Below are 16,137 nucleotides of genomic sequence, written 5' to 3' on the forward strand. Positions count from 1 at the left end.
CTGGCTTGCCATTGCTTGACCTATAAGAATTTGTAATTATCTTCCTCCACCACACAGCTAGAATTTCATTCCATTGCAAGGCCGTGGATTTTTATCTCTCTCAGTTTCTCCATTCTGAGTCAGCAAGGCTCTGGACAAACAGCATTTCAGCTTTCCACCTGAGAACCTCCAGGGGGCAGCCCTTGGCCACGGGCGTGCAGTAAGGACCCGTGTCCTCCAGAGCCCGCTGGGCGGCGCCCAGAGCAGCCTCAGCGCTTTCTCAAACCTGGAGTGAGTGCACTTTGCAAGGACACCGAAAAGGGGGCACGTCCGCGCTCCCACTTCCTCCCGGCGCCGCCTCTGATTGGCTCCTGGGCACATAAGACACCAGTGAATGAGCCGCCGGCCCTCGCAGAAACTTGCTGGAGGTCTTGGGGTGGCATCGCCCTTTTCGTCCGCGTCCGCCCGCAGACGAGCCGCCCCGGGGGAGGATGAGGACGTCCTGCGTGGTGCTCACCGCCCTGGTGGCGCTGGCCGCCTATTACATCTACATCCCCCTGCCCAGCTCCCTGGCCGACCCCTGGAAGCTGATGCTGCTGGACGCGACTTTCCGGGGCGCACAGCAAGTGGTGAGCCGCAGCCCAGCGCTGGTTTTTCTCTCCCTCCTCTTAAGCGGTACCGAAGGGGAAGCAAAATTTCCGGACCGTGTCCCACGAGAATGCATGTTTTTCTAACGCAGTGAGGCAATTGCTTTTTTTTTTTTTTAAGGTGGTTCCATAGGGCATTTTTCGGGGTTTCGCATTCGCCGCCTTGCTAGCAGCCGCGGGCTCGCTCCGTGTCTCCTTGTCTGCGTGGGCGACGGAGAAGGTGAAGTTCTTGCATAGCATTTGACAACTGTTTAACCCTTCGTCTGACCTACACAGCCTCCTCTTTCTTGGTTTGCAACGTCAGAACAAACAAACAAACACAATCTTTCGCCCTAGCCGGCGGCCGGGCAGACTAATGGGTCCCGGGTTCGATTCTGGTCAAGGGCATGTACCTCGGATGGAGGCTCGATACCTGGCCCTGGTCGGGGCGCCAGCGGGAGGCAACCAATCTATGTGTCTCTCACATCAGTGTTTCTCTGTCTCTGTCTCGTCCCCTCCCTCCCACTCACTCTCTCTCTCTCCAAATCAATGGAAAATATTCTCGGGTGAGGATGAACAACAACAAAAATCTTTCAGCGTTTTGTAAACCTCCTCTCCCCCATTTCATTCTTCGATAGGGGCCGGCCCAGAGCGAGTTAGTTTTTAGGACAGCTCTGGAAAAAACCGGCTCTCATTTCCAGCAATGCAGCCACCTTAAAAGCAGAAGCCGGCACAGGCGGTGTCCCAACCAACATCCCCGGGCTGTGGAGCTCTCCGTTCTGGGGGCCAGCAGTCTGGGCTCCTCTAAGCACTTGAGGAACCGCTCAGATCTCCCATTTCATGCGTGGCATTTACCCGCTGAGCCCACGGAAGAAGGCCAGGAGGCCAGGCTGGCTGCAAGAGAGGCTTGGAGGCAGCAGCCCGTGTTTGCATGATGCATGTGTTCCCTGCCTGCTCTGCAGCTTTTATTTGATGTCCTTGGCTGTGGAGGAGATAACCTTTGCCTGAGCCAGAATACCCTGGCTTGCCCGGGCTTACCCTGGTAGGGTAACATTTCTCTCTACTGGATCATGGCTATTTCTTTCCCCCCATAAACAGGAAAATATTACTGTCTCTGCTTTATTCTGTGGTAAGAGGCCTTATTTTTAGTGCCAGAGACTCTAAAACCTAAACTACCATCTGCAGCCAAGGCTGAGAGCTATGATTGTACAGCATTTCTGGGCAGCTTGCTCTCTCTAAGCTCCTAGCCTTCCTCCAAAATCAAGTTTCCTCTCTTCCCCCAACCTTAGGCTTTAATCTCAGGTTATTTTTGTAAAACTCTTTTTTTTTCTCTCTCAAGAATGACTAGAGAAAGGGGGGGGGGCGGGAATCATGACTTTTCCTACTATTCCTTATCCCTCTCCATCCTCATTGTGTGTAAGATTCCATAGTCTCTGAGGCTTTGTCCTATCAAAAAGCTCCTTTACTAGCGCATTGTAGCATATTCCTAGTAGGGATTTGCTTCTCTTGAGTCCAGCCACCTTCTTCACCCCCCAAGTCTCCTGTTGTCTCCTAGGAGGTGTCTGTGAAGCTACAGATCCTCTTCTTTCTTTTCCTCCTGCTCCCTAGAATGTTAACATGGTAAAGAATGACCACCCCCTTCTCCAGCATTGATGTCATGAAAGGCAGTCTTCATGGAGGAAGCCCTGCAATCCCTCTTTTCCTTCAGAAATTATGGAATTTGGGAGTAACATCCTTCAAGGATTCCAGGGTACAATGGTATTTACCTGGAGTGGGTTAAATAGCCTTTAGGAAATAGTAGATAGTAAGTAAGAAAAAACGGTGACTAAGAAGAAGAATAAGAAAAACGGGTGTGGGGGGATGGGGGGAAGAATGAAACTTCTATGTTGGCCACAGAGATTAATTTTAGTTTTCAGGTCACCAAAGAAGTCTTCCCCATCATATGTAATCTGGGAAAAGCCAGGTTGCAAGAAAAGCCATTTTTTCCTCAACGAGGCTACTGACCCATTAAAGTCAAGGTCTTTGGATCCTATGGTCCTTTACAGAATGTGCCCCTAGCTGGTGTTTGGGAATGATAATGTATGTAATGCCAGGTCACAGATATAGATGAAGTAGCAAAGTATCCTCACCTAGCACCATAGCTTGGGACTGGCTTTGCACAGAAGTGGCTGTCATCACTCGCCTTCGGAATTGTGAAATAGAAAAATCATTCAGACCACATGGAAGCTTCTAATGCCAGGTAAAGCAATTTGCCAATGTTGTTTCAGATTGTCCTGGGGAAAGGACAGTGTGGCTTGACACCTTGTAATTAGATAAGAGAATGAGTGTTAGAGTCCTGCCTTCCCCAAGCACATCCCAGCCAGACCACTTACTGATAGTGAAGCCAGGCAATTTCCTAACCTGCTCTGATCCTCAGCTTTCCCTGTAAACTAGGGCTAGCCTTGTAATGTTGTTGTGAGGTTTAGTAATGTACTTAAAGGCCTGAAAATTGTAGTTACTCTTTTAAGAGTTGTCCCATAGGTCTGCTAGGCTTGTGGAGATGCCCAAATCTGTGGGATTGCCTAACTGTGTTGGAACAATAAAATAAATGTAAATTGGAAGTAATTGAAACCCGGGGAGCTACCACAGACATTTCATGGCATAAAGTTTGTTAGCCAAATAATTTTAGAGATGATTGGTTCAATACAGAAGCAACTGAAGCTACTTTGGAAGTGAAGCTTGGCCTACTTCCTAACACAGCAGACTCATGCCTCCCCATCAAGAAGAACACAAATGCTAATTTTTATTCTATTGTCATTGGCAAATGCTTCACCCCTCAATCTGCTCTTACCTCCTTTATCTTGTGCAGAAGAATTATGTTTATTGTACTTTTCTTCCTTGGAGTCCGCCAATATTATCTAAGAAGAAACTACTTGGAATTTTTCTCTAAGTCCTCTCAAACACAGCTGCTATAGTAGATTCATTTAGGGAGCTTTAAAAAATCCTGATGCCCCAGTCACACCCTATACCAACTTTATTTAGAATTTCTGGGAGATGAGACCCAGGCATCAGTGTTTTTAAAAGCTCCCCAGGTGATTTCAAAGTACAGCATAATTTGAGGACCACTGTGCTTTAAGAGAAATAAAATGCATTGCAGATGTAGATAATGTATTTTCCTCAAACTGCTCAAGTTACGTTGCACATATGTTGCTGGGAATGAGCCTCTCATATTAGCATGGATTAGTCTACCAGATTAGTTGGTTGGTACTTTGGCACTAAGAGTCTAAGGGGATAAAATCCTAGCAAGGCAAATTTCAGTGTTACAGCAGAGCCATCAATAAGACTTGAGCAGTGGAAAAGCACACACAAAAGAAGGTCTTAGAAGGCAGTGAAGAGAGGTTTAGATAAAGATTGGGCAGCAGAAAACTAGAGGGACAAAAGAATGGAGTTTGGGAAGGTTCTGATACTGATTTCAAACTGCTATGCAAGCAAAGAGTTTAAAAAATGGTAATCCCCATGTAGGGGATACTGAGAAGTGTACATGGCTGAGTTTGGCAGAACCCATTGAAAGACATAGAAGCATATTTATTCTTTGACCTAGCAATCTTTTTGGAGAAATTTATTTTAAGTAATTATAGATATAGACAAAACTGTAGCTATAAAGATGGAAACAGTTTACAGGAGCAAACACTTTGTTCAACTAGTCCAAAAGCACTGCTATGAAGATACTGAGAAGTGTACATGGCTGAGTTTGGAAGAACCCATTGAAAGACATAGAAGCATATTTATTCTTTGACCTAGCAATCTTTTTGGAGAAATTTATTTTAAGTAATTATAGATATAGACAAAACTGTAGCTATAAAGATGGAAACAGTTTACAGGAGCAAACACTTTGTTCAACTAGTCCAAAAGCACTGCTATTTATGAGAAATATGGTGGACCACTCAGCAACCTTTTAAATCTTTTATTCCTTTATTTGATTTTTTTTTTAGAGAGAGAGAGAGAGAGAGAGAGAAACATCGATTTGTTGTTACACTCATTTATGCATCCATTGGTTGATTCTTGTATGGGGATTGAACCTGCAACCTTGGCTTATTGGGACAACACTCTAACCAACTGACTATCTCAGCCAGGGCTTATTCCTTTTTATCTTTTTTGTAGCATTATTTAAAAGAATGAAAATTTAAGAACAATAAGAGATTAAGTTAATTGTGGTAAACCTACAATTTGGGACACTGTAGAGTAAAAAAAAAAAAAATTAGCTTGAAAAACAATGGTTAGTGGCCTACAAAAGATTTGTAATGTACAGTAAGTGTGAAAATGCTACATAACAGAATACATGCCCATTATCCTATTTAAAATATCTTTTAAAACATTCTATATAATAAAGAGGGGATATGCTAATTGACCCTCACACCCTCACAAGACGGCAACACCCACAGCCACAAGATGGCGGCGCCCAGTCCCCTCAGCCCCGCCAGCAGTGAATTTTCATTAGGCCATTACCTTTTTAAAAAATCCTTATCCAAGGATATGATTATTTCTTTTAGATCATCTGTTCTTGGGAGCAGGCCTAAGCCAGCAGGTGGGTATCCCCCAGGGGTCCCAGACTGTGAGAGAGCACAGGTTGGGCTGAGGGACCACCCGTCTGCATGAATTTTCATGCACCGGGCCTCTAGTCTATATATAAAAGGCTAATATGCAAAGTGTCCCCTCAGGAGTTCGATTGCTCACTATGACGTGCACTGATCACCAGGGGGCGGCACGGAATGAAGGAAGGCCCCGGCAGGCAACTGGCAGCCAGGGAAAGGAGGCCCCGGCCGGCAGCCGGAAGGCCCCGATTGGCCCTGATCGCCGGCCAGGCCTAGGTACCCTACCTGTGCACAAATTTCATGCAGCAGGCCTCTAGCATAGTTATGACGCCCTAGCCAGTATTTCCCAGTGGGTAGAGCATCAGCATGCGGACCGAAGGGTCCAGAGTTCCATTCTGGTCAAGGGGACATACCTCTGTTGCAGGCTCCTCCCTGGCCTGGGCCCACGTCAGGGCGGTTCTTGCATGGAGGCAACCAATCGATGTGTTTCTCTCACCTTGATATTTATCTCTGTCTTTCCCTCTCTCTTCCACTCTGTCTAAAAACCGATGAGGGTTAAAAATCCTCAAGTGAGGATTAAAAACAAAAACAACAAAAAAACACATATAGTTATGAGTCCCTGGATGGGTAGCTCAGTTGGTTAGAGTGTCATCCCAATAAGCCAAGGTTTCGGGTTTGATCCCCAGTCAGGGCACATAGAAGAAGCAACCAATGAATGCATAAAAAAGTGGAACAACAAATTGATGTTTCTCTCTCAAATCAATAAATTAACAAAACACAACATATTTATAAATATCTGTATATATAGGTGTAGAAAAAGCAGGAGATAATTTAAAATATAGGGATTTGGGGGTCATAAGATTATATATTGTAGTTTTTCTACAATGATCATGTAATATAAGAAATTAAAACTTTTTTTGTAATAAGTGTTGTAGTAGGTTTCCTACTTCTAAAGTGGAATTGAATATGTTTATCAATGTGGATAAATTTTTAGTAATTATTCTATGAAGAAAACCAGGCATTTTTTAAAAGGCATCCTGGATCCCCTGACACAGCTATCCCAGTGGCATGCTTGATGCTCAGTGACTTAGCTGTAACACAGGTTGAAAGCCTACTGTGTGGAGTTTTAGGGAGATGCTAAAATGACCTAAAAGAAACTACAGCCTAGTAGACTGGACAAGCCTTGTTAACATACAGCTATTAAAAACGTAGGAGCTGACAGGTGTTACAGAAGAGGTACAGTTACAGAAACTCATAGGACAGCAAGGTTATATATAGTTTAGAAAGGCGGTAAGATGGTGAATAAAGTTAATGCATCTAAAGGGAGTTCAGAGTAAGAGCTTGACTTTTTTTTTTTATCTTGATCATCTCTTAGCTTACATGTTCTTCTTATACTATGTAACTTTTTGAAGACATATGTAAAAGAGGTTGTTGAAATTGGTATTTCTACTGAACATTCTCCCTCTTTCTTGTGGATGTCAGTGCTTTTGGACTAGTTGAGCAAGTTTTTTTATTATCCTGTAAAATGTCCCAAAACTCATTGAAATTTAAAGTGATCTTATCTGAATATTCTGAGCATGATGTGCCTTTGGGCTATGTGGGTGTGGTTTAGGTGACAGCTCAGCTGGACGCCATGCAGAGCTTCAACTTGCTAACCTTTTTCAAAACCATTCATGCAAGAATTGGGGTGTTTACTAATGGTAAATAGATTTAATCTGGAAACAATAGTAAATAACAAGTTTGTCTACCACCTTCTATACTTGCTATGATACATATTTCTTCAAGTAAGTTAGAGATTTCACCAGTCACAATTTTTTTTTAGCTTATATGGTGGGATTTTTAAAAAAATACCTGGTGCTAGCTTTGGCAGCACATATGCTAAAATTGGAACGATACAGAGAAGATTAGCATGGCCCCTGCTCAAGGATGACACGCAAATTCGTGAAGCGTTCCATATTAAAAAAAAAAAAAATACCTGGTTGTAGAGAGGCTTTAAGAATAGCTTTGGGATTTATTCAGTGTTGGTTCTGACAGATCAGCAATCTGAGTTGGTCTTTGGTGGATCCAATCAAACATTAAGGTCAGATTGATTCAGCTACCAGGTGTGTTAGATAATGCCTAATTTATAGTTTTTCTTTTTATTTGTCCTAGAACTCTGCAAATATTGTCCCAAGCACAGAAATGCTATCATTATTACTTTACTTAATGTTACATTCTATTTCTAACAAGTGGCTTGAGCTATGACATTTCTGTGAGATGTGAAAGTGTAATAATCATTCTTAAATGTTCTATTAATGCACAATTACTTATTTTAAAATAGTAATATTTACTTTTACTGCCAAATTAAACTATGTGAGAACTGTCTACCACTTATTTTCTCCTTTATTTTATCTTTTAGTGTTTCCAAAATAAAATTAAAATCCTACCATTTAGAAGTCATCAGATATTCAATGAATAGTAACTGAACACCAGTTCCAGGGAGTGGCAAAATGAAAAACGAAGAAGACACATATTTAATCTTGAAAAGTTTACAGTCGACTGAAAGGGAGATAAACTTAGTGAAATTATAGAGTGGGGACTTGAATGACAGAAGGAGAGTTATGATAGAGGTATTTATGGGTTGCTACAAGGGCCTTGAAAAGGCTATCTAATGTAGGCCTGGGCATTGGGGAGTTTCCTTTCACATTGACATCTAATCTGAGTTATCAAGGTTGTTGTTTACAGTAAAAGTAGCTAACATCTATTAGGCATATAGTGAGCATTTACTTTGTGCCAGATACTGTGCTACATGCTTTGCATACAATTCATTTAGTCTACGCTCTAATTCTATGAGGCAGGTGTTTTTTTTTTGCTTTTGTTTTGGGGGATTATTTTCTGGTTTATTGACACATCAAAATGAAATGTATGGCCTTGGAAAAGACCTGTAAAAGCAGGAAGTGCCTCTGCTTAGCAGCCATTAAGATCTCTGGGTCAAAAAAACAAATATAAAAGAAAAAAAAAAGAAGAGAAAAAAAAAAGATCTCTGGGTCAGAAAGGAATTTAGGTATTATCTAGACCAGGGATGGGGAACATTTTTTCTCTCAAGAGCCATTTGGATATTTAGAACATCATTTGAGGGCCATACAAAATTATCAGCTTAAAAATTAGCTTGCTCTATTTGGTCAAACATTTAATTAACTCACCCCTAATGTCTTGGCAGGGGCAGACCAAATGATTTCTTGGGCCTTAAACGGCCCATGGGCTGGACGTTCCCACCCTTTATCGAAACCAACCCATTTTCTGTGGTTTCACCTGACCCTCCTTGTCTGCCCTTAGAACCCCAGCTCAGAGACTGAGGCCTCTAGTGAGGGTTACAATGAAGAGGTGGGTGTTCTTATTTTCTTTTATCTTCCAAAGGAGGAAACTGAAATGCAAAGAACAGGCTCAAGGAGATAGTTTATAAGAGGGGAAATCATGATTCATCTCCAGCTTGTCTTATTTTGAGCTCAAGAGCTTGATCACAATACTGTAATGCCTTTGCTTAGGAGCCAGCTGAGTGAAGGAGGTGGGGAGGAGAGGAGGGAGGAGAAAGAAGGGTGAAAAGAGCACTCCAGCCAGAAGGGACTTTCCAAGAAGAGAGGGTGATACCGCTAAGGAACTACAAGGGGTTAGACTGGAGCATGAAGCTCAAAAATCAGAGATGAGGCAGGAAGGAAGTACAGGTTAGATAATGAAGGGCTTTGTGGGCCAACAAAGGAGCCACTGAAAGATTTTTTAGCAGGGAAATCACATGATCAAATCTGTGTTTTAGAACAGTCTCTGTCAGTGGCGGTGGAGAGACTAGCGTATAAGAAAGCAAGTGAAGGTGAGAGACCACTTAGGAAGCAATCCAGGTGAGAGGTGAGAGCATGAGCCAATAAAGTGGGACTGGTTTGGAGTGAAGCTTGCTAATGGAGGGGGTAGTATGAGTTAGGGAAGAAAGGAGTCAAAGATGACTCCTGGCACAGGCTCTGGAGTAACTGGGTAAATGGTGGTAATGACTCTGATTTAGGAAAAGGAGCAGGCCTGAGGGTAAAGATAAGAGAGTTTTTGGATATTGTTTTGAAGTATCTGTGGGACTGGTCCAAGGATAGCAATTCAGAAATAGCTTACATATATACAAAGCCAGAGTTCAGGAGAGAGGGGGGGGGGGGGGGGGGGAGGAACTTGGGAGTGGTCAGTGAGTGGGTAATGGTGTAAGTAGTGGGAATGAATGTGTATGAAGTGAGAGGATTGGGGGATCCTACCAAAGATACCCCAGGGGGATAGCAGTGGCTAGAGGAAAAGGAGGCTAGCCTTGAGATAAATGAGACCCTAAAGAACCTACTTTTTTTTATTATACCTTACATTTATATAGAGCTCCAGGTTCTTACAAAGGGTTTCACTTAGATCATCTCATTTTATTTTTATAATAAACTAGAGGCCCGGTGCACAAAATTTGTGGGGGGTCCCCTCAGCCTGGCCTGTACCCTCTCTAATCCAGGACCTCTCAGGGGATGTCCCTGTGGGATCTGGCCTAAACCGGCAGTTGGACATCCCTCTTGCAATCCGGGACTACTGGTTCCTAACCACTCACCTGCCTGCCTGCTTGATCGCCCCTAACCACTCTGCCTGCCTACCTGATTGTCCCTAACTGCTCTCCCCTGCTGGCCTGATCACCCCTAACTGCTCTCCCCTGCCAGCCTGATGGCCCCTAACTGCCTTTGCCTCAGCCCCCGCCACAGTGGCTTTTTTTCAGAAGGATGTCCGGAAGATGTCTGCTCTAATTAGCATATTACCCTTTTATTAGTATAGATAACTGGTTGGCATTAGTTATTTCCACTTGTCAGGTGAGAAAGGACCATTGATTCCCCTAAGTTTACATGATTAATTACACTGGTGAAATAGGAATTGGAATCAAGGTTTCTGGACTCCTAGTTTTGCCTCTTACTGCTGGGCCAGGCTGACCGGAAATGAAGTCCTCTAGGATGGATTTGCTCCTTTTTGTCCATGGTGCTCTCCTCTGGCAGGCCCCTCATAGCCGTGGCCATGCATGCAGGAATGCTATGATCACTTTATAGTCACTAGTGCACTGTATCTTGACTTTTTTTTGAGCCCCCAAACCCCACAGTGAAATTGATCTACACTAGTGTTTCCCATTCTTTTTTCATGCCATAGACTTGATTACATTTTTAAAGTGTGTCAGGGGAAACAGAGGGAAATATGGGGGGAAATCTGTATGGGTTTAAATGACAGAATTCACAAGATTTATAAAAAGAATTATACAATGAATGCCAACTTTGATAAATTTGAATAGTTATACAACATGGTTTTAAGTTTTTACTTCTATAAAACCCTCAACCAATATCTGTGGCCCACCTGTAAGCCATTCATAACATACCTGGTAGGATTCTCTCCTCTATTATAGTTTATTTTTAGTGCTACTAAATGAAGATAGATTGTCCCCAAGTTATATATACCTAGATAGCCAAATAATTAATTGTCCAAACCAGGACATTTTTGAGAGTGATAGGGCCTGCTGCTAATAATCATGCCAATACAACTGTTTTAAACCAGAATTATACCTAGACAAATCTGGACAGATGCTTGGCCTACATTTAATTGATTTGCAAACATTCAGCATCATCATGTCTAATTTGCAGAATGATCCTTGTGCTGTCTGTTCTGCTCAAATCTGACTGCTAACCCTCCAGTGGACACCCACTGCCCTTACCCCCGACTTCCTTTCCCCTAGGATAGTGGCAGAATAAAAGGACTACATTCCGTAGCTGGCACTGAGGGCCTGCGCCAACCTGGAAGTAACACTCTGCTGAGTCTAGCCTCACAGTGTTCCCATGCCGTCTACTTGCGCACTTGTTCCCTGACACCTTTCCTCCTCTGTCCCCTCTGCCCCACATGCCCTCCCACTCTCTGTCTTACTTTGGCCAACATCCCCCACATCTTTCAATACCTCCTGGAAAATCATCTCTTTTGGAAACTTCTTCCTTATCCCCAGTCAGCTTTTTTATTTTTAATCTTTATTGTTGAAAGTATTACATATGTCCTCTTTTTTACCCCATTGACCCTTTCTAGCGCCTCTCCCCGCCCCCCCATCGCTTCAGGCCTTCACCACCCTATTGTCTGTGTCCATGGGTTATGCATATATGCATACAAGTTCTTTGGTTGATCTCTTCTTGCCCACCCACCCATCCCCATCTGCCCTCTGAGATTCCACAGTGTTCCATGGTTCTATGTCTCTGGACCTATTTTGTTCATCACTTTATTTTGTTCATTAGATTCCACATATGAGTGAGATCATGTGACCAGTCAGCTTTTACCTCTCTCCTTTACACTCTGATAGCGTTTTGGTTTTCTTTTCTTTTTTGAATTTTTGTAAGAATTTATTTGAGCCAAGCTGATAACATATGCCTGGGAGCAAGATAGCAAATGTTCCCTGTGTTTTGTTTTTCTTTTAAGGCCCTTGTATGTTTCTCTCCTTCTGTTGAAATATACAAAGTCCCCACCAAATCATAAACTTTCTCACCCTATTATAGACATAATTTCTCTCTTACTGTTTTAGGTGTTTCTTGTTTTGCTTTGGTTTGGTTTGAAGATCATTGGCCACAGAGAACACAGGAATTCAGGGTTCTACCTTCTGTCTTCTGTGTTACTCCGTTTGCCCTGAGGGGCACCCCCAGTGCTTCAGGTGCTTCTGACCTTGAACTTACCTAAAAATGGCTTTTTGTTGTCCCTTTGCAACTTTTTTTGCAAGCCTCACTGCTTTCTGGTTTCTGACTTCCTCATAATATTTTTTGCAGGTTATGCTTTTTCTCAAATTTGTAGTGAATGATGTGCCTGTTCTAGCTAAATGTTAATTATAATTACAGGCCATCTCCTTAAAAGATTGCTGGTAAGTCCCCACATTCATTTCATATCATTCTACCTTTCCCTTTTCCTCCTGAGTGGTAACTGATGAATGCTCCGTAAGAAACTTATTTGACCTGACCCTCTTTCTTCTGTGCTGCCTACCCCATAATATTGTCCCTGCTCTGGGACTCATATTACCTTTGACTGTTCTGAAGTCTACTTTTCTAAAGTGCAAGTTGTTTATCTCTCTCTTCCTAGTTTATGCATCAGATAAAGATAAGGCCACTCTGTCCCAAGGTTTCAGTCATTTCCATTTCATGACACAGTTCTTCCTTGTTAGTGAGAAGCAAGTCCAGAGCACCAATAGTCCCTGCGTCCTTGATTGTCTTAGCAAGGCAACTCAATTCTGCTTTTAGAAGATTATTTGCTTTTAATAGAGTAAGATTTCTGGCAGGTAATAATGAATACGTTTACTGAAGAGTAAATATAACCACTTTGCGAAATAGTCAATGTCCTCATTTAACAGAAAAGGAAATAGAAGCTCAGCAAGATTGGTTCACAGACACATGACTGCCTAGGGAGGCTGGCTGTGAATGTCCGCTGGACTCCGGTGCCTTTTGAACTATATTCTACTCTTTCCTATTAGGATTGTGCAATCTCCCCTCCTCCCTTCCCACTCCACCTCCTGCACTCTGAAATCTTTTGTACTAGTTGTGTGATCCACATTAGGAGGGTGCACGAATAAAAAAAAAAAAAAAAAGAAATAAAGAAAAAGAAAGCATCACGCAGGAAAGGAATGTATTATGTATTTACAAATTTTAGTTCTGGAGGATTACTTTTGTTGTTGCTGTTGTTAATCCTCACCCAAAGATATTTTTCCATTAATTTTTAGAGAGAGTGGAAAGGAGGGGAAGAGACAGAGAGAAACATCAATGTGAGAAAGACTCATAGATTGGTTGCCTCCTGTACTAGCATCAACCGTAACAATTGTGGGATTGAGCCCACAACTGAGGTACAGGCCCTTGACCAGTTCGAACACGGGACCCTTCAGTCTGAGCGCCAGCGCTCTATCCCCTGAGCCAAACCGGCTAGGGCTCTGGAGGATTTTAATGTATGTTACACATTGTAAAGGATTCCAGGGTTAAACAAGACTCGGAAATGCTGAGTTAAACAGAGTTCATCAGGATTTGTTTTTAAACTGAAAATGTTTCAGAATTCCTACCATACTGACATGTATTTTGAGTCTTAAAGAGAGAATATATAGTGAGTCCCAAATTTAATGACTATGGGTCTTCATTTTACAAAGGAGTTCATAATACTGATGGTATATTTACCAAATTTGGGGGACCATTTTCATAGTGTTAAAGAGCATGGATTTTGGGATCAAGGAGACCTATTTTCAAATTGAGGCTCTGAGCTATGCTTGCTGTGTGACCTTGAAGAGTATTTCACCTATAAGTTCGCTTCCTTATCTAGTAGGTGGTCATAATATTTAGTCCATAAAGTTATTTGAAGATTGTATGAGTAACGTGTATAAAGCTTTATTGTTTGTCATCGTTATCATGCATTAGTTAATAAGTAAAGCACTTGAAATAGTATCTGGCACATAAGACATATATTTCTTTCAGATCTGATTTTTGGCAATTGTCTACAGTATACTCCAATAGTACTAGTAATATGCTGGTTTTTATTCTTTTATTTTCACCATTATTCTTGTCAATCTGCTCTCAGGTTTGTGGAATTCTGCATCGGTGTAGATCTTCTTAACCTGTTGGCTAGGCTACTGGATTTAAATCCTGGCTTTAGCACTTAGTAGTTGTGAGACTAGTTGGTCAGGTTAGTTAAGCTCTCTGAGCTTCAGTTTAGTTTCCTTATCTATTAAAGTGGGATAATGATAGAGCCTCTCTCAAGGCTCATTCTATGGATTAAATGTGATTTTGGATACAAAATTCTTAGCACAGTGCTTTGTGTATAGCAAGAACTAAAAACCTCTTCCTATGGTGAAAATTTCAAGTGCTTGGGCTGATGTTCTAATGGGTGTATGAATCATCGTCATCAGCAGCAGCATCACTAATTTATACCGTACTAATCATTTTGCAAACATATTACCTCAATCTTCATAACACCCCTGTGAAGTAAGTACTATTATTATTTCAATATTGTAAATGAAGAAATTCAGGCACACGAAGGGGTTAAGTAACTTGCTCAAGTCCCACACCCAGAGCAAGAGTCGCCGTTCGGGCAGTTTGGTGGAATTAGCACTCTAAAAGCTGGAGAAATTGTATGTTTTTAGTCTGTCACTGTCTTACATCAAAGATCTCTATGGGCTTTGCCAAGGTGTGAATTTGTTTTAGAAATTATGTGTTACCTCAAAAAGAGTTCCTTAGCTAAGATTTGGAGACATGACTTTTTTTTTTTTTTAATAAAATGTCTTATTGGACTCTGTCCCCATGCTGGCCATCTTGCCACAGTGTGAAGGTAGTGAAGAAGTACTTGCAAAGCACAGGGTTATTTTCCTCAACAAAAGGCTTCAGATTTGCTCAAATGATTGATTACCTGTGGGCCCAGAGATCTGGTCTATAACTATGGAAAAGATGACTTTACCTTTTAAGTTATTAAAGGCAGGTGTCCTCAATTGACCACCATGACCTCTGTCTTTCATTAACTGAGCAATTATTGTGTGCCAGGCGCTGGGGTTATAGCGGTTCACAAACACACACACACCACCACCACCACCACCAGCAGCAGCCTCTAGACTTCCTGGAGCTACAATCCATGCCAAAAATATGTGACAAGTTATCAGATAAAGGCAAATGTAGGAAATATGGAGAAATTTGTTGGCAGGTCAGTGGTATTAATCCCATAAAGACATGAAATCCCCCAAGGAAACAGTGTTGAGGGAAAAGAGAGGAGTTTTAGAGTTCTGAGAAGAGGTGGAGCCAACAAAGGAGATACAGCAGTCAGGGAACAAAGAGGAAAACTAGGAAAACAGAGTGTTAAAGAAACCAACAAAGAGCACCACCAGGAGCAGGAGGTCAGTTCTCCTGAGAGACTGAGGAACATGAGGATGCTAAGAGGCCTATCAGCTCTGCATCCTGGTGGACTCCTCAATGTATCAGACACAAAAGTGTATTCCTAGGCAACTGGCCCTTTTATATGTCAGCATCTCAACTTGTAGCCTGTTTGTTGGAATGATTTCAAGGATTCCTTACAAAACTAACATTTTGACTTAGGCAATGTGGATATGTGGATATTGAGCTCTAATTTTTCACGGGAAATAGCCTAAATATACTTTATAGCTTGTGATTAAAACCTGAGATGGAGGTTACTGGTGGACATTATTGATATACTAAATATATAAAATTATATATACCTATATAATTAGTACATTTAAAAAAAAACACCAAAAAACAAGGGGAATAAAAAAGTAAAGAAACACTCCTTCCCCAAATAATTAAATTTCTGTTGGTTGAGTCATCTAAATCAGCGGTTCTCAACCTGTGGGTCTCGACCCCAAAACTAACATTTTGACTTAGGCAATGTGGATATGTGGATATTGAGCTCTAATTTTTCACGGGAAATAGCCTAAATATACTTTATAGCTTGTGATTAAAACCTGAGATGGAGGTTACTGGTGGACATTATTGATATACTAAATATATAAAATTATATATACCTATATAATTAGTACATTTAAAAAAAACCCAAAAAACAAGGGGAATAAAAAAGTAAAGAAACACCCCTTCCCCAAATAATTAAATTTCTGTTGGTTGGTTCATCTAAATCAGCGTTTCTCAACCTGTGGGTCGCGACCCCTTTGGGGGTCGAACCACCCTTTCACAGGGGTCGCCTAAGACCATCGGAAAACACATATATAATTACATATTGTTTTTGTGATTAATCACTATGCTTTAATTATGTTCAATTTGTAACAATGAAAATACATCCTGCATATCAGATATTTACATTACGATTCATAACAGTAGCAAAATTACAGTTATGAAGTAGCAACGAAAATAATTTTATGGTTGGGGGTCACCACAACATGAGGAACTGTATTAAAGGGTCGCAGCATTAAGAAGGTTGAGAACCACTGC

The 16,137-nt window shown here is 41.7% G+C and overlaps 1 protein-coding gene across 1 annotated transcript in view; it reads left to right on the forward strand.

The window, feature by feature from the left end:
* The first annotated feature begins 251 nt into the window (after window positions 1–251).
* NCEH1 (neutral cholesterol ester hydrolase 1) overlaps window positions 252–16,137 on the forward strand; it is a 66,474-nt gene continuing 50,588 nt past the window's right edge. The window contains 2 exon segments of the mRNA XM_005860870.2: window positions 252–442; window positions 444–608. Of these exon segments, the coding sequence (XP_005860932.1) occupies window positions 374–442; window positions 444–608 (234 nt within the window). The 5' untranslated portion in view covers window positions 252–373.

Source organism: Myotis brandtii, unplaced genomic scaffold (genome assembly GCF_000412655.1).
Source record: "Myotis brandtii unplaced genomic scaffold, ASM41265v1 scaffold1423, whole genome shotgun sequence".
Lineage (NCBI taxonomy): Eukaryota > Metazoa > Chordata > Mammalia > Chiroptera > Vespertilionidae > Myotis > Myotis brandtii.